The sequence below is a fragment of the Tachypleus tridentatus genome, chromosome 13, assembly GCF_004210375.1.
Source record: "Tachypleus tridentatus isolate NWPU-2018 chromosome 13, ASM421037v1, whole genome shotgun sequence".
NCBI classification, from domain to species: Eukaryota; Metazoa; Arthropoda; class Merostomata; order Xiphosura; family Limulidae; genus Tachypleus; species Tachypleus tridentatus.
In genome coordinates this window covers 60,406,243-60,424,976 of record NC_134837.1, presented here as the reverse complement: position 1 = coordinate 60,424,976, position 18,734 = coordinate 60,406,243, and the positions used below count along the sequence as shown (strand labels likewise).

General features: G+C 33.1%; 1 protein-coding gene across 3 annotated transcripts; it reads left to right on the top strand.

The window, feature by feature from the left end:
- Positions 1-425: 425 nt before the first annotated feature.
- LOC143236981 (F-box only protein 44-like) lies at positions 426-18,033 on the top strand. Of its 3 annotated transcripts, none has more exons than XM_076475731.1 (5): positions 426-979; positions 8,002-8,094; positions 8,848-8,974; positions 13,668-13,803; positions 15,225-18,033. In XM_076475731.1, the coding sequence occupies exons 1-5, from the start codon at positions 643-645 to the stop codon at positions 15,363-15,365; spliced, it is 834 nt and encodes a 277-aa protein (XP_076331846.1). In that variant the 5' UTR covers positions 426-642; the 3' UTR covers positions 15,366-18,033. The 3 variants fall into 3 exon arrangements, with proteins under 3 accessions (XP_076331846.1, XP_076331847.1, XP_076331848.1); XM_076475733.1 differs by having other exon boundaries at positions 521-853; XM_076475732.1 differs by lacking the exon at positions 8,002-8,094 and having other exon boundaries at positions 518-979.
- Positions 18,034-18,734: the final 701 nt, after the last annotated feature.

The window sequence follows — 18,734 nt, the reverse complement described above, 5'->3', positions numbered from 1 at the left end:
TGAATAAAAGAGCTAAATAATATAACATAAAATTAAATATGAAATTTTTCTTTATACAAACATGAACACTAAATTATTCTATATCGCGTACATTTGTTAACAAAAGCACTGTAGGATTCGCGTATCAAATTACATCTGGAGATTTTTTTTTACATAAGAAAAATCTGTCTACAGTATTAAAAGAACAAATAAAACACCTTTTCTTTTCTCTTTTTTATGTTAAAATAAGGATTTACCACTATTCAGTTGTAAAATGGTATTTATATTTATTTCTCCCTGTCTTAAAAGAGTTTCACTTGGGTTTATTTAGTTAATTAGTGATGTAGTATTAGTATTGACAGTGTGGCATGTATCGGTTTTGGTCTGAGATTCGAATTTGTTTATGTGATGATGCTAGGTAACCTAGGTGAAACGTTATAATTTTTATTTGTTTTCCTGTCGTGTATTTACTCAACAAATGCAATATATAACAAGTACGTTTTTCATGATAAACTGCACTATTTTTGAATTTCGATGTTTTATTTTTTCTTAATTATTATTTTTGGTATATCGACATATTGGTTATTGTGGGAGTGTTAAATATGCACTTCTATGCATAACCATTGATATTTCTATTTATTGTGCAATAGCATCGCATGAGCGATGGGTCAAAGTTATAGTAAAGAAAGTAACAATGGTGAAAGGGACGTATTTTTTAAGGAACAGCCGTTTGAAATGCCGTTGATTCCGGAGGAGTGTATAATTTGTGTTTTATCCAAGGTTCCAGTTTCTGATATTAAGAATTGTCGCTTGGTTTGTAAGATGTGGAAACAGTTGATTGATGGACATTCAGTTTGGAAGGAGAAATGCTTGAGTGAGAAAATTTTTTTTCCTTCTCGTGAAGCACTAAATATAAACGAATACCCAACGAACTTCTTCAGAAATATATATTTAAAAAAACCATTTAACAGAAACTTACTGAAGAACTCTACTGGACAAGGTAATGCTATTACAAGACATGTAATTACAAACTCACAAATTTATCAATATTAGACCTATGTTGTAAATATTTAATTTACAGTGGCACGTGAATATAGAATTAGACAGAGGAAATATGTATTTCAGTTAGTAACTTAAATATTAGGATATACAGCAAGTAACTATGAGTTGGACTTATGCTATTATATGTTTGTAATATTACTAATTCAAATAAAAATTTAAAAAGAAACTTGGTTGTAACAGCTGTCAAGTTTCAAATAATGATTAATTCATTTTTAAAATTGGAATGAAAAATAAATTGTTAAAAAAGAATGAATTTCAGCCCATCTGGAAATAACAGAAACCATTAAGTAATAATTTGACAAAGATTGGAAAAGAATGAATTTCAACCCATCTGGAAATAACAGACACCATTAGGTAATAATTTGACAAAGATTGGAATAGTGACATAAAATGTAAAATTGGACATGTATGATGTAGTAACATTATTAAGGAAAATTGTTAGATGAATGCTTAAGAATAAATGAATGGAATGATTCATTGGTCACTTTAAATCTAGAATATTGGTTTGTAAATTATGCTGTTAAATTAGTGACAACAATGTAATTACCTTATATATAGATGTAATAACTTTATTTTAAAATAAATTATTTCTGAGGATCTACAAAAGGAATTATTTGTGTTAACAGTTATATGAAACCCACAAGAGACTTTGAAGATTGTTCTTGTACAGCCATCTGTGAGAAACATGAAAATTTAAACCTATCTTTTAATTTTCAGTAAATCAATGATTCCCTTATTAAACTTCCATAAAGTTCCAGACTTCACTACTGCTGACAGTATGTTGTTCCACAGATTAGTTGTCACCATGTAAATTTACTTTAAACAGAACCTAACCTGCCTTTTTGAAATGTTATACTAAGATATTTTTATTACCTCTTAAATTAAGGGAATAACAGTCTGGAATGATTGTGTTGAAGTTTACTGGATTATCTGCGACAGTGAGTGTCTAAAGACCTGTAGTTTCTTTATGCTCTATTCTGAATAAAATCGTATGAAAAGACAGTAGTTGAATGTGGATTTGGAAAATTCAGACTAGGATTCAGTTGAGACAGCTTTATTCTTCTAACAAGGTGATTAACTTATGAAATGAGTTGTTATCAGTAGTAATGAAAGATCAAACTGTACATGGTATTCCAGTTAAAGTTTATATTTGTGTGTTATGTAAGTTATCTAATTACATAATATCATACTATATATATGAAACTAATATATAACTAACAGTAACAGTTAAACCAATGATAGATAGAACTAATAGTAATTAATTCACACATAGTTCAGTGTTTTCTTAGAAACTGAAGAGTAGATGTGATACGCTAAGAAGAGGTTATGTTATTCTGTAATGATTTTAAATCCACATTTAATAGAAAGAACATTGTAGAAGTGTGTCCAAATATGAATGAACTTGGTGTTCAAATACTGATAGAAAAATCTTTGGGAAGAATGGAATGAGCTTATGAGGCAGGCCTCTTCACAAAGTCTTATAATGTTGAACAAATTCTACTGTATCCAATAAACTTTAAATTGTAACACAATTTATTTGTAAATGCAAACTTTATTAATTCAAAATTGTAAACATCCATTTCATTTTCAAAACTTTCAACTTGAATGTTTGGCTAATGATTCTTGTATCTAATCCAGATACTGTGATTTGTTTATAGAGTTCTTCCAGAATGAATTCCAGTGAAGAGACTTTTTTTTTTTTTTTAGTTGTCTTAAGATAGCCTTAATAGTTAGGTTTAAAAACAGTATATCTACAAACATTACTAATATACAAAGATTTAGTACTTCTTTTTTGTAATGGTTGTTATTTGTGAAGATATTACAGCCCTTATTAATACAATTTATTATTTATAAATCTCTTATACTCTTTATTATTACAGTTTATTATTTACAAAGATGTTATACTCTTTATTGATATGGTTTATTAGTTATAAAGACATTACACTCTTTATTAATACAATTTATTATTTACAAAGATGTCATAGTCTTTATTAAGACAGTTTATTATTTATGAAGATGTTATAGGCTTTATTATGACAGTTTATTATTTATGAAGATGTTATAGGCTTTATTATGACAGTTTATTATTTACAAAGATGTTATAGTCTTTATTAATACAGTTTATTATTTACAAAGATATTAGTCTTTATCCATAAGATTTCTTGTTTATGAAAATATTGGTGTCTTTGTTAATAAGGTATGTGTGGAGATGCTTGAGTCATTATTAGTAAGATGTGTATGATAATGTGGGTGGTAATCACACATTAAAGAAATTTAAATTGACGGATATGATGGGAAATGTAGAAGATTATGCAGTATCAAGAAAATTGGTGAAACAGGAAATTAGAACATTGAAAGGGATGATAAGAAAAGGTTAACTGAAAATGTAAAAATGACCAGTAAGGATTTCTTTACATATGTTACAGGTAAACAAAATATTAGGATGAGGGTATGACCTTTGAAGAATGGTAAAGAATGGCTTGTATCTGATGATTATGAGATGGGTAGGTTATTGAAATTTGCTTTTGCTTTGGTTTTTACTGATGGAGATGTAAGAAGTATTATACATCTTGAACAGTTAGTAAATGGAAACAAGATCAAACAAGGTGACTATTTTAATTGTGAGCTGGTTAAGAAACATATGGGAAATCTATAAAATGGCAAGTTTTATAAGCTGGATAATATTTCCTAGAAGGTTTTGAAGGATGTTAAATTCTGGATGTGCAACTCACTCACTACTATATTTTGTCAGTGCCTGAACAGTGGTCAGGTACCAGAGGATTGGAAGTTACCTAAGGTAAGTCCTCTTTTTAAAGTAGGTGAGAAAAATTGTCCCAAAAATTACATATCTTTGTCTTGCATCAGTTTTGGGGAAAATTTTGAAAAGTCTGTTAAAGATGCTTTCCAGTGTGATGTAAGAACATTTATAATCTGATTGAATAGTCAACATATTTTAACTAAAGGAAAATCTTTGTTTACAGATCTTTTGACATTCTTTGAAAAAAGGTTATACTTATGTAGATGAGGGTAAGTGTAGATTTGGTGTATCTGGATTTTCAGAAAGCATTTTACCAGTTGTCACATAAGTTGTCTCTAAGATGTGCCTAACAATGGTCAGTTACAAACTCTCTTTGTTAACCTGAAGACGACCTAAGAAGGTCAAAACATTGTTTTGTACATCATTCTAATTAAACTTCTAATACCCATATCAGTGATCTTGAGAATATGTTGATACATAAAAGATTTGTAAAAATATTATCTTTATAGTTGTGTCTGATAAGTTAGCTAATTGTGTAGAACAGTAACTGGATTGAAGAAACCAGAGGGATGTTACAAATGATGTCCAGTCAAATTGGATTAATATCACAAATGAGATACCTCAGGGTTCAGTGTTAGAACCTTCACTGTTTTTGATCTACATCAATAATAAATATGAAAGAATGTTCAATAAATTACTTGCAGATGATATTAAGGTCTTGGATGTTGCTAGTTGTGAAGAGAATGTTGCTGATTCACATAATTCAGGTCATTAATGAGTTGGATAAATATATGGTAGATGGGCTTTAATTATAAAAAAAAATGTAAGATAATGTAAGAGTGTTATCATAATTTGAACTTTAGTTTGGGTGGTAATAACCTTAACAGTGTTATGAAAAAAAATGGATCTTGGTGTAATAGTCAATCAATGGCTTAAGCCATCCAATCAGTGTGGTGTTGATAATGGTTTGGTAAATAGAAGTTTAGGTTTTATCCACAGAAATATTGAATACAGTTTTAAAGAGGTTATAATTTTATTGCATATGCCTTTGGTTAGGGCATATGTGAAATATTGTTTTAGGAAGGAGATTAAATTGTTGAAAGGGGTTCAGAGGAAGGTTTCTAGAATGCTGTTTGGGAAGGAGGATTTGTCATATGGGGGAGTTTAAGACAGTGGTGCACAAAGTCCAGCCCTCAACGAGTCGCCAAGTAGCCTGCGATGTCCAATGGGAATGTCAAACGTAGAGAGTTCACGTGCTTAGAGTTCCTGCCTGCACGAAGATTAAGCTCTATAGAAGAATATACATTAGATTAGAAACTAGATGGTTTCATATTTTTGTCGAGCAATAAAGAAAATTTAATAAGCAAATCTCATTAATGCATAGGCATTTAATCATTGGTGCAATGATGTAATATTTCCGTAATTATGAAATCTCATGTGTTCCAATTGTTCTTTGAGACTTACTTATGAGCTCTATTTTGACATTATTTTGTAACAAAAATGGCAGCTAATTGTAAAAGAAAAGTTGATGATGAAAACTGGCAGTTTCATGATGATTGGACTGTGCAATACTGTTTTGTTCAACAACAGAAGAATATGATTTTTTTGCTGTCATTAGACAGTAGCAGTGGTGAAGTTATATAATATAAAGCATCATTATGAGTCGAAGCATAAAGATTTCCACAACGTTGTCGGTGATGAACGAACAGCTCGAATTGAATCTCTGCGGTGGTTGCTGAATCACCAGCAGAACATTTTATCAAAACAGTTGGCAGATTTAGGTGCAGCATGTGAGGTCAGTTACGATATTTCGTTGATGATAGCGAAATCTGGCCAACCGTTCACTGATGGTGATTTTGTCAAGCAATTTATGATTACTGCATCGGAAAAGTTGTGTCCGGAAGCAGTTCACAAGCTACAGATGGTGGCTTTGAATTGTATGACAGTTCAACGAAGAATTTCACACCTCTCAGCAAACGTGACAAGGCACGTTTACAAATAAAGCAGCCAACTTTGTCTACTTCTCTTTGGCGGCAGACGAGTCGACTAACATCAGTTCAACTGCACAGCTACTAGTTTTTGTTCCTGGTGTGTCTTCATCATTTGATATCACAGAGGAACTAATTGGCATGGGTTCCATGAAAGGTCAGACAACTGGGTCTGCTCTATTCGAGAAGACAGTACGACTGTGTAGTAGTGTTTCATTGGATTTCACTGATGGAGCACCAGCCATGACCAGAGAAAGTAGTGTGCTGGTAGCACTGTTGATGAAGCATCAAGGTTAGCAGAACAGACAGTTGGTGAGCTTGCACTGTATTATTCACCAACAGAACCTGTGCAGTAAAGAACTTTGTTTTCAGGCACTGATGGCATTAGTGACGAAAACCATTAATTTCATCAAATCACGAGGCTCAATCACCATCAGTTTCGAAGTCTTCTTGAAGAAATTGATTCAGACTATGGTGACCTTGTGTATCACTGTGAAGTACACTGGCTGAGTCGAGGAAAGATGCTCAGAATATTCTGGGAGTTGATTGATGAGGTGATAGAATTCCTCAGAAGCAAGAACAAAGACGCAGAAGTGATTTCCATGACTGATACAGCATGGCAAGCTGATTTGACCTTTCTGGTCAACATGACACAACACTTGAATGATCTGAATTTGAAGTTGCAAGGCAAAAATCAGCTTGTCTGTCAGCATGCAAATCACGTCTCAGCTTTCAGGACAAGTTGCAGTTTTTCCGGCAGCAAGCAGCATCAGGCAACTTTGTGCACTTTCCCACTTTTCAGTCACAGCTACAGAAGAATCAGGACATTGACACACAAGTTTATGTTGGGAAACAAGATATCTTGATTCAATCCTTCAACTCATGGTTTCATGACTTTGACCAATGCAGATTGTTGATGAAACTTTTTGCTGATCCATTCAGTGTGTCAGTGGATGACTTGTCAGCAGAATATCAGCTCGAACTTACTGATCTCCAGGCATCTGATGAACTGCATGCTATTTACCAAGAAAACAGTTTGCTTGACTTCTACAAAATGTTGCCTGATACATTTGCTAATCTGAAAGAGAACGCACTTGTCCACACCAGCATGTTTGGCAGCACATACTGCTGCAAACAGGCTTTCTCGCATATGAAACTGAACAAAAACAACACTCGCAATCAGCTGACTGATGATCACCTGGAAGCAGTCTTGCGTCTTTCAAAGCTCATAGATGACATGCAGCACCATCCATCGCACTGACTTTGTGAAAGTTGACATATCGTAACATTTTGTAGAATAATGTGCAAACTCTTTGATGTAATCATTATTTGTGTGTTCTTAAATGTGATGTCCATCTTGTGTGAAACAACTGTGGGACGATTTTAATCTTCACATTTTTGTGGCCCCCAACGGTTACGAGAAGTCTGTTTGTGGCCCCTGACTCAAAAAGTTTGTGCACCACTGGATTAAGATTTTTCTGAAATTGTTTAATATTGAAAAATGAAGAGTTAGAGGGGATCTGATTGAGGTGTTTAACATTGTAAAGGGAAGTGATAGTGTTGATGTAACATCTTGTTTCATATCTTATGATAAGAATATTAGGACTAGGGGACACAAGTATAAATTTTGTCAAAGTAGGAGTCGCCTTTAGCTAAGACAGTTTTATTCTTTAAATAGGATTGTTGGCTTTTGGAAAGGATGGCTCTTGGATGTGTTGATGTAATAAATTTAAGTAAGTTGGTAATGGAGAAAGTTATGACACAGACCTATATTAACTTGTGGAAAAAGTCAGGACACAGAAAGTTGATACATACTGTAGATCTCATAATTTTTTATTTATATTGGAGGAAATGAAGTAATAATTAGTTTTGGGTTTCATAAAAACTAATAACACAAACCTAAATATATAAGCATATCAATATTAACACACCAACCATAGCCTCCTAAGACATCTACTTAGCCATTAATCCAAAATTTAATTGATCACAGCATTATGGAACCTAAACAGGAATTCCATAAGATCTAAAGAGGAGAACCTGGATTTTTCTCTTACATAAAATTGTGGAGTTAGAATGGTTTGAAAGTCACATTAGTTATTTTTTTGTAACATGTGACTATAATGACTCATTCAGTAGTTTAGTTCCCAAGCATTTTGTTAGAAATTCATCAGAGCATTTCCTTCAATTAATATCATCTGATTTCTATACTCCCAGAAAATTTAAGCCAGTGGACAATAATAGAGAATGGAGGTGATAAGTGGCTTGTTGAAAATGAAGCTGTTGGAGTTGATCCATTTCCAGAAGATGGTAATAACTAGTAATAACAAGCTATTAACCTAGTTAACATTAGAAGGTTAAAATTGTTAATACAGGTTTGATGTATTTACTAAATCAGTTTTGCAAACAACTGATATTTAATTTTTTAAGCCTGATACATTTTTTTTCAGTGAACTAGTTTTTCTTGAATGTTGCATCACTGTTACAAGTACTAGGTCTCAAAGTGTTTTTACTATAAGGTTTTACTTTGACATAAAATAATCGATTAATTGAAAGTTGTACTAAATTAATTAATGTCAGATATACAATCAACTAATTGAAATTAGAGTTTTTGGTTATTCCATTTGTGACTTTCTACTTTTACCTTTAATTAATTCATGTATGTTCACCTTCATAATTATAATGCCATTACATAAGAAAATAAAAAGCTATTTAAAACTAGGGTTTTTGATTACTACTACTGTTGGTTATTTCAACTGTAGAACCTGTTAAGTTCTTTATGTTATATTTGTTTCTTGTTAAGAACAATGCTCTCCAATGGGGTATCTGTACTCATCTCACCAAGGGTACCAAAACCCAATATGTAGGTTACAAATAATTTTTTAGCTATCTCATGAGAATATATGATTATTGATTGTATGAATGTAATCTTTGAATAAGTCTGATTCACCAGTTAACAAATTCCACTAAATTCAGCTGTTGTAAAATAAATAATTAGTAGCTTCTAAAGAATATTATTTCATAATGTGTTTCACTAAAGTTTTAATTTTTCTCCTTGAACAGATATAAAATCATGTTTTGCAACTTCCTATATGAATTGTTCAAAATTCCAGTTGATTAACCTCTTCCAGCAAGGTGTACTTCAAGAGGTGATGGACAATGCTCGTCCCAAAATTGAAGTGTCTGAGTGGTAAGTTGCCTTTTCCTCATGTTTAATATACTTAGAACTTGAAGTTCTAAAAACAAACTAAACCAAAACCATGAACCTCCTCTATACCTTTGCCATTTGTAACTATCTTTACTGTACTCTTCAAAACTTCAGTCCTTACCACAGCATCTGACTTGGCATTGTGTTTTCCTTCCTCAGTGGGCCATGGTTTTACAGAACAGACAGTCTGCCATTGTTCCTTTTGGCCTTCATATTCAGGATGAATTGGATCTGTCCTTGGATGACATAGCTGTATCCACTGATCAGCCCATCCCAACATGACTTATTATCATCCCAAATGTAACCTTTCTTTGTGTCATGCAAAAAAGGCATATACTCCTGATTGGAGGTATTGCCTTCTATTTACTGAACATCTTTTGAACCATCCTTCCATTTTCATTTACATGGATGATTCGAAATCACCTGACTCTGTAGGCTTTGCCATAATTAATTGCAATTTGGTTGTTGCACACAGAATTCTCTCTACACTTTTTGTGTTCACTGCTGAACTGTATGCCATTTATCTTGCTCTATATCAATAAAAACTATGCAGTACACAAACTGTACTATTTATACTGACTCACTTAGCTCTCTGTTAGCCCTGGAATTGCTTCATGTTAGTTGTCACCCTGTTCAAAACTGTCTCAGTCTCACAATCTAGGATGTACTTGACAGTGTTTGGGGAGAATTTCAAACCTGCATCACGTAAAGCTTTTATGTAACTTATGTGAACTTTGTGCTCTACTGACAATTATCTATTGATTTTTGGGCCATAACAGGACATCAAAACTTAATATATAGTGTTAAACATTGTTTTTATCAAGGTTTATTTGTGTTGTGGTGTTCAGTTCATTTCTTCTAGTATATACCAATACCATATGCTAGCTTCTTTCTACATAGTTAAGACATTGCATGTGGTCCCATGACAGTTATTTCAGACCATAACTTTCATCACTATGTTCCTTCAAGCTGAACTCTTATAACATGGTATTGGTACAAGTATATTTTAAAGCCTTTTAAACTGGCTCATTCAGTCGTCAACATGAATCAGTGAAACATTACCAGAGTGTTGAAATTTACTTTCTGAGGTGACATAGAAGAATTAGCCACAGGAAAAGGAATGAATGACAAAATATTCTATTGTCCTAATAGTTTTGCTCAATACTGTATATGATTAGATGTATATATTCATGTATCAACACAAACGTTATTTTGTTTAACATGTGATAGATGTAAAAGGGTAAAATATATATATAATTAGATTTATGTATTCATGTATTCACCCAAACATTATTTTATCTTTCTCATGGCATAGATGTGCCAGAGTGAAGTATATATAGTTAGATCTGTGTATTCACCCAAACAGTATTCTGTTCTTAACATGGGATAGGAGTACAAGAGTCAAGTGTACATAAATACATTAGTGTCTTGATATGCATGTAGACACATATCTGTATGTTAGTATAAATACAAGAGTGTCTTGGTGTGCATGTAGACACATATCTGTATATTAATATAAATACATTAGTGAAGTGGTTCTTAACCTGTGTTCCATTCACCACACTCGTATGATTCGTGACGTCATGCTCCACTTGGCCATCATTGGCTGCAGCTGATCACGTCACATCATTTGGCCTTAATATCTGTGTTGCAGGGAACTTTGTGCGCATAACAGTCGACTTGTGACTGTAGTAATTGTGCATCATTTGTGATTTTTTTCCTAATCTTTCAATCCCTTCATACTAACTATGTCAAGCAAAAACAGAAAGTGGTTGGACAAATACGTACAATATGGATTCACATATATAACGGAACATGATGGGAGTCAGCATCCTTAATGCATGATTTGCAATGTCAAGTTGAGCAATTCTAGTCTAGCACTAGCAAAACTAAGAGAACAGTCCCTAAAGCTGCATGGAGATGGGAAATACAAGAACACAACGCTTGCTGAATTCAAGGTAAAGAGAGCCAGGTTCGATGAAAAGGCTACTTTGCCTGTTCTTGGCTTTGTACCCATCGATAAACTGATCCTCACAGCATCGTACGAAGTTGCGTACTAGATTGCTAAGCAGGGCAAACCACACACAATTGGTGAAGCACTTGTAAAACCAGCTGTGTTGAAGATGGCGAATATCATGCTGGGAAAAGCTGGTGAAAATAAGTTATCCCAAATTCCTCTTTCAAATGACACCATCAGCAGCAGAATAGATGACATGAGCAATGACATCTTGGCTCAAGTAGTTGCAGATCTGATTTTAAGCCTAGCAAAATTCTGCCTTCAACTCAATGAGACCACCGATGTTTCCAAGCTAAGCCAGCTTGTTGTATTTGTGCGCTATGTGAAGAACGACAAGATAAAAAAAGGTTTTTTATTTTGTAAGCTTCTTACAACAACAACTAAGGCAGCCGACATGAAGAAACTTATGGATGACTTCTTCAGAGACAATGATCTTTCGTGGGATATGGTTTCTGCAGTTTGTTCAGATGGAGCTCCAGTCATGCTGGAACAAAACTCTGGTTTTGGTGCGCTGGTGAAAGCCGATGCACCACACATCATTGTAGCACACTGTGTTCTTCACAGGCATGCATTAACAACAAAAACCTTGCCTTCAAAACTGGCAGAAGTATTAAACATTGTAGTGGAATGTGTGAACTTTGTGCAAAATAGTGCCCTGAGGCACCGCATCTTCAAAGAGCTGTGTAATGAAATGGGCTCTGAATTCGAGGTATTTCTATACCATTCTAACGTTCGGTGGTTATCCCGGGGAAAGGTGCTGAATTGTATTTTTGCCATGCGTGTGGAATTAGCCCTGTTTTTGCAAGAGCACCAACATTGTTATGCAGATTGCTTCGAAAAATCTGAGTTCATTCTCATTTTCGTGTACATGGCCAATTTCTTCAATGTTCTCAATCAACAGATGCAGGGCAGTGGAGTCAACGTCATCAAAGTGGAAGAAAACCTGAAGGCTTTTCATAAAAGCTACCGTTATGGAAACGACGAACAGAGAATGATAACTTCACAAACTTTCCTCTGCTGGACGTCTGTGTAAGTAAGATCAAAGATGTGTCTGAAATTGGAGACATTTCTATACCCGGGGAACTGAAGCAAGCAATTGTCATGTACTTAGATGAGCTCGCAAAGTCTCTTGACGGATACTTTCTACCAGAGAGTCATATCCAGCATGGGTGAAACAGCCGTTCGCATTTAGTGTTGCGACAGCAGATGTCAATGATGAATATCTCAACGAAATCATTGAACTTCAGCAGAGCCAGGTTCAACAGCAACGTTTCAGAACAACAACACTCTCAACGTTTGGTGTCACCAAATCGTAGCGTACCCTCTTATTGCTAAGAAAGCCCTTGAGATACTCATACCGTTTGTTACAACATATCTTTGGGAGCAATCATTTTCGAGGATGGTAGACATAAAAACGAAGAAAAGGAACAAACTTTGTTGCGAACATGGTATGAGAGTGGCACTTGTCAAGGTGAAACCACACATTTCTGAACTTGTCTCTGAAAGGCAACAGTAAAAGTCACATTGATTTGCAGTAAATATTCATTGAGTTATGTTTTTGTTTTTGTGTGCAATTCATGTTTTGTTGGTTTTGTTCTTTGAGCACAGTGATATTGTGTACAACTGATGCATGGTTCATTTTGTGCACTAATAAGATATCTACTTATGTTTTGATTTTGAAAAAATCATATTTTATTTTTCCAATTACAAAGGGTTCAGTGAATACAAGTACGAAACTTCCGGGCTTCAGTACCTCCAACAAGGTTAAGAACCACTACATTAATGTCTTGGTGTGCATGTAGACACATTTCTCCATGTTAGTATAAATACATTAGTGTCTTGGTATGCATATGTATCTGTATATTAGTATAAATACAAGAGTGTCTTGGTGTGCATGTAGACGTATATTAGTATAAGTACAAGAATGTTTTGGTGTGCATGTAGACATATATTGGTATTTTAGTATAAATACAGGAATGTTTTAGTGTGCATGAAGACATATATTTGTATATTTAGTATAAGTACAGGAATGTTTTGATGTGCATGTAGATGTGTATCAGTGTGCTAGTTTAAATACAGGAGCATCTTGGTGCACACTTAGGCACATGCACCTGTATGTTAGTGTGAATACAGGAGCATCTTGGTGCACACATAGGCACATGCACCTGTATGTTAGTGTGAATACAGGAGCATCTTGGTGCACACATACCTGTATGTTAGTGTGAATACAGGAGCGTCTTGGTGCACACGTAGGCACATGCACCTGTATGTTAGTGTGAATACAGGAGCATCTTGGTGTGCACGTAGGCACACGTAGCTGTATATTAGATAAAAACCATAATTTGTAAACATCATGTTCTAGCCTCAAGAGAATGAAATATTAATGTATTTATGTGTGTGTGTACATTTCTTCATGTGATTGACTTCCTTAATTTTTTAAGATTTAATCACTAACCTCCACCTTCAAGTTCTGAAATACAGCTGGTTTTTGAGATATAGTTATATTTTGACAAAAATACAATAGAATAAAGTGCTCTAAATGATTTGAATTAAATTTAATATGTTAGGATAAATATAATTAAGAATAATGGGACATTTGGATCACATTCTAGTTTGTGTGCTTATCATTCTATTCTTAAGATATGTTATATTTCTCAGGCATGCAGCAAGATTTGACTGTGGAAGTGTATATGAATTAAAAGTGCACTTGCTAGATGAAAATTATGAACCACAAGATGAATTTCATTATGGGCCTTATGAAGTAGCACAGTGGCAAGGTCGGCAGTGGATTCAGGCAAGGCGTTCTACTATGTTTTTATAAAATCATGATGTAATAATGCCTACATGTATGTCATTATTTAGTTTAGGTGTCATATATGTGTATACCTTTATAGATATAAACTGATATTTTGCTAAGTGATAAATATAAGCAAATATTAAGAAATCCCAAAACTAGGTAATTATTGTAGACGTCTTAAGATTAGCATCCTGTATACAAGAAGAACTAGGTATATTTTAGGTCAAGTCCTAATTGGAGTGTTATTTCAAAGCATTCTGAATATTTTAATAAAAAATTCTAGATTTTCTATAAAATCTGAACACAGTTTTTTAAATGAACTCTATAATAGGTTTAATGTTGTAGAACTATTTGTGTGTGTGTGTGTGTGTGTGTGTGTGTGTGAATTCCAGCTAAACCATGGACTAAAGTGGTCGAGGCTTATTAAACTATATTCTCAACAATTTAGGTGTATTAGTTCAATAGAAGTTTCCAAAACCAAACTATTTGCATTGGAAATTTTATTTTTCTCCCCAGCTAATCATTTTATCTGTTTTGAGTGAAATACACATTTAATGTGTGAGGATAATGCTATGTTAGTATCTTCAACCATAAAAGGTGGCTTTGACTTGCTCTTGATATTGTTGTATTATACTTGATTGACCCTTCAAAAAAATACATCTGAATTCACAATACTCAATTCACTTTGCAAGTTTGTAAGGAAATCTCTGTTGCCTACAAAAATATCTTTGTGAAAAAGCTCTTTGTAATTTGATATATAATAAAAATAGAAAAACTTTTCATAACTTGATATCAAATAAACTATGTTATGTAAATGTGTCCATCCAGAGTTTCTCCAGTGTCTGAATATAAAATACATGAAACTGTATAACTAAATAATACCATATTATGTGGCCAAAATCCTCTACCAGTAGGAAGTGTGATGCACCACCCTGTGCAGCTGCTTTCTCTACATTCACACACACAAAATCTTCATTCTCTTTTTGTGACACAGACTTACTAAGACATATCTCGCAGTTTTAGAACATTTAATCTTGTGTTTGTCTGAAGATCCACCATCTTTTACTTACAAACATTATTTTGTCTTGGTATAGCATTGAAGTCATAAAAAAAACTGATAGACCACACTAAACTTTACATGGGTTTTTCACATTTTTTAAATTTCCTTATGGATAATTTCAAATTAGAAATCTGTAAAACAATCATTTGATGTCTTTTTTTTTTTTTCTGCAGATTTCAAGTTCCTTTTTTAAACAGGAGACTTCGTGGACAGATGAAAGATAATGTTAGTTTTACTAAATTGAAATGGTCTTTGGACTAATTGAAAGTAAAGTTCTATATTAACAGTAATTTGTATTGTAATTATTAGCTTTGTTAACTTTATCTTTCTTTTTTAACTTGTGTATTTTCCCTTGCAGACAAAACATTTATTTGAACACTATCCACCTGGTGTGAGATATATTCAGTTTAGACACAGTGGTAAAGACATGCAGTTTTGGGCTGGACATTATGGAAGTAAAATGTGTGGAGCCAGAGTGACTTTTGTGTTTAACAAGTGAATAAATAGTTACATTTCTCAATCAACTAAAGTATTGAACAACAAAGATATAGCTAAAACAAACCATTTTAGTAAAGTGATTAAGACAAAAAATTCCCATTTAAATAAATGAGAAAATATAAATACAGAATGTAATTTGTTCTTCTGTAATTATCTCAGTTATTTTGTTAGTTGTTTATTTCATTGGTTAATCACTTGAAAGTAAAATATAATTACCAGCCTTTCTTGGTTCATTTGTTTATGTAAGTAAATTGTTTAAAGTTATGAATAAACTGATGACAGAAAAAACATTTGTCATAAGTTGCAAAACAAAAAATTGTGAGTGCATAGTGTAGAAACTTAATAATTACTTGATTATATTAAATACACACCTTTCTATATCCTCCCTAATTATAATATTCATTAAACACCTTTCTATATTCTGCCAGGTTATAATATTCAATAAACACTTTCCTTCATACTTTGTATCTACATTGTTATACCATAGGGTACAGTAAGATATTAGTTGTAGTAACTACATATCTTGTATCTACTTTGTTCTATCATATGGTAAACTAAGATATTAGTATCAGTGACTACCCAACACTACGTTTAACATATATTCTAATATCTTATCCATATACCCTTTATCTGCTATCTTTCTACACAAGACTACATTATCTAATGTCTTATCCCTATATCCTTTATTTGCTACCTTTCTACACAGGACTACATTATCTAACATGTAATCTAATGTCTTATCCATATATCCTTTATATTCTATCTTTCTACACAGGACTACATTATCTTATGTGTAATCTAATGTCTTATCCCTGTAATACTTCATTTTTGATGACATTTACCATCTAATCTTTCTTTTGTTCCCTAATAACAGTCTAAATCCAATCCTAGAATATCTCATAATTATCATGTTTCTCACTATGATTATGAAATTTCATTAACTAATTCATTAATTACTTGTTTTTCATGTTCTATATTTTCAGAGTTTATTGTGATTGATGTTTCTATATTCTAATGTTTTCTAACACGTGTGCATAAATTTAAAATCATAGTTTTGAAGTATCTAATTTAGATGGTGGCTCCTTTATTGCCATTTGGTATCTCGAGTGTGTATGATACGTGATTATTGTAAATCTTCTACCATATTGACAACATGAAAGTTTTAACATCACATACTGCAGCTAAACATTCTGGTTCTGTTATGGAGTAATTTATTTCAGCTTTCTCTAGCTAATAAGCTATAGAATCTTTCCTTTTTTTTTTCTAATTGCACCTTTAGAAAAATATGAAGCATCTATATTAAAAATGAGTTTTAATAAAGCCTTAACAACTGATGCTTCTTATAGTGAGTCTAGAATACTTTTTGTCTTTTATTTGCCCATCAAAATATTACATCTTTCTTATTTAATTCTGCTAAGAATTTTTCTAGACTTGCAAATCGTGTGATAAATCTTCTATATAATCCCACAAAACACAGATATCTTTTACTGTTTTTAGTACTGAATAATATTTATTAACTTCTATGTTCTTTGGATTATGAAACTTTGTAGAATGGATGGCAACTGCCTGTTGTGGAGACACAAGTGTAGAGGATGATGTTTCAAAAATCTTCTGCCTTTCGTCTTCAAGTCAAGTTTTGTCTGTCTTTATAGTGTACTAGTGGATTTTGGAGAGCATGTTGTGATTGGTTGGATTAGCACTGTTTCTGATTGCAGGAGAAATTTCCTTTATATTCAACCAATGGCAGCCACAGGATACTCACCTATAATCCAAAATCTCTGTTCAGTGAAGGTTTAATTATTGCTAATATGAAATGGTTCTTTGATATTTTTTGTCTTCCAGAATTTCTCTGTGTCAATAATTTTAGTTTTCTCCAAGTTTATTCTGTGTTCAGTTGACGTGGCATGCTCTGCAGTGGTTGAATTTTGTGCTTTCTTGAGTCTTGTACTATCTTTATGTTCTTTTATTCTTGTTGCAAGTTTTCTTCCCATTTCTCCAATGTATGTATCGTTGCAGGAACACGGAATTTCATAGATGACATTTTTGAGATTCTCTTTGGTAGGTTGCTATTTGTTTTTTACCAGAATGGACCTTAAGGTATTGTAGAATTTCCACTGGATTTCTATGTTGAATTTTTTGCCTATGTGTTTGAGTTCTTCACTGAAATATTGTAGGTATGGTAGGTAAAGGATGGTAGTTGTGGTAACTTTCTGATTTTTTTCTTTCTGTCATGGTCTTCTTCAAGGAGTTTTTTATGAAGGAGGAGGTGTAACCATTCTGTTTAAAACTTTCTTTGATCTTTTGGCATTCTGCTTCAATGAATGTCTTATCGCAAATGTTTTCTGCTCTCAGGTAGTAATAGTATCTAGACAACGAACAACCATATCTGTACTTACTTTTACTGTCACATAACACTACTTATACTAATTATTTTATCTTATTCTTCTCTATTCTTTATTTCTCACAACTTGTTGTTATTGTGTCCCAAATATCCTGTTAACTACACCAGATGTAATGGGCACATGGGTTTATTCATTATGTTTGACTTTGCACTCATTATAACTAAATTCATTTGGATTTTGAGTCTTACTTTTGTCAGCAGAGCTCACAAGCCATGAACTCGAAGAAATGTACATGTGAAATAAAGAACTCACATAGATATGGCTGAATATAGATCAAATAGTTTCTTTATTTATACACTGTTGAACATTTCATCCATATCAAAACTCTCCAAGATAGAAACAACACTAACTCTAAATCATTGAATTCTCTGTTTTAAAGTTCTAGGTTTTAACTAATAGAGCTTTCTATTATGTTCAGTAACAGAGATGAAACAATGCTTAATGTTTGTCCTTTTTAATCTGGACACCCTTTGTACAAACACAAAAATGAGTAGTAATGGGTAACGACAGAACAGTAGTCAAGTTTGCAGTAATATTCAAGCATAGACCATAAACTAAAGCTCTTTATACATGTACAAATACAACAGGTAGTGTGGACTGGATACATCATGTCATGAAAAAGATGCAGTGCAACTGATTTACAGCTTCCTAAACAACTTCCACTAGTCAGTGAAGTTCACACTGCAAGTATAAACCACCCAAACAAATCCTGAATGTTCAAGACAGACTGTGTATGAAAAATTGTAAAAGGCTGATACTTCCCCATCATAGATCACCCCACCTTTACCAATTCAAAAGGGGCAATAACAGGAGAATAAAAAAGTTTGTTTGTTTGAAAGTAAGCACAAATGGGCTATGTTGTACCCTTGTTTGTTTGAAAGTGAGCACAAATGGGCTATGTTGTACCCTTGTTTGTTTGAAAGTGAGCACAAATGGGCTACGTTGTACCCTTGTTTGTTTGAAAGTGA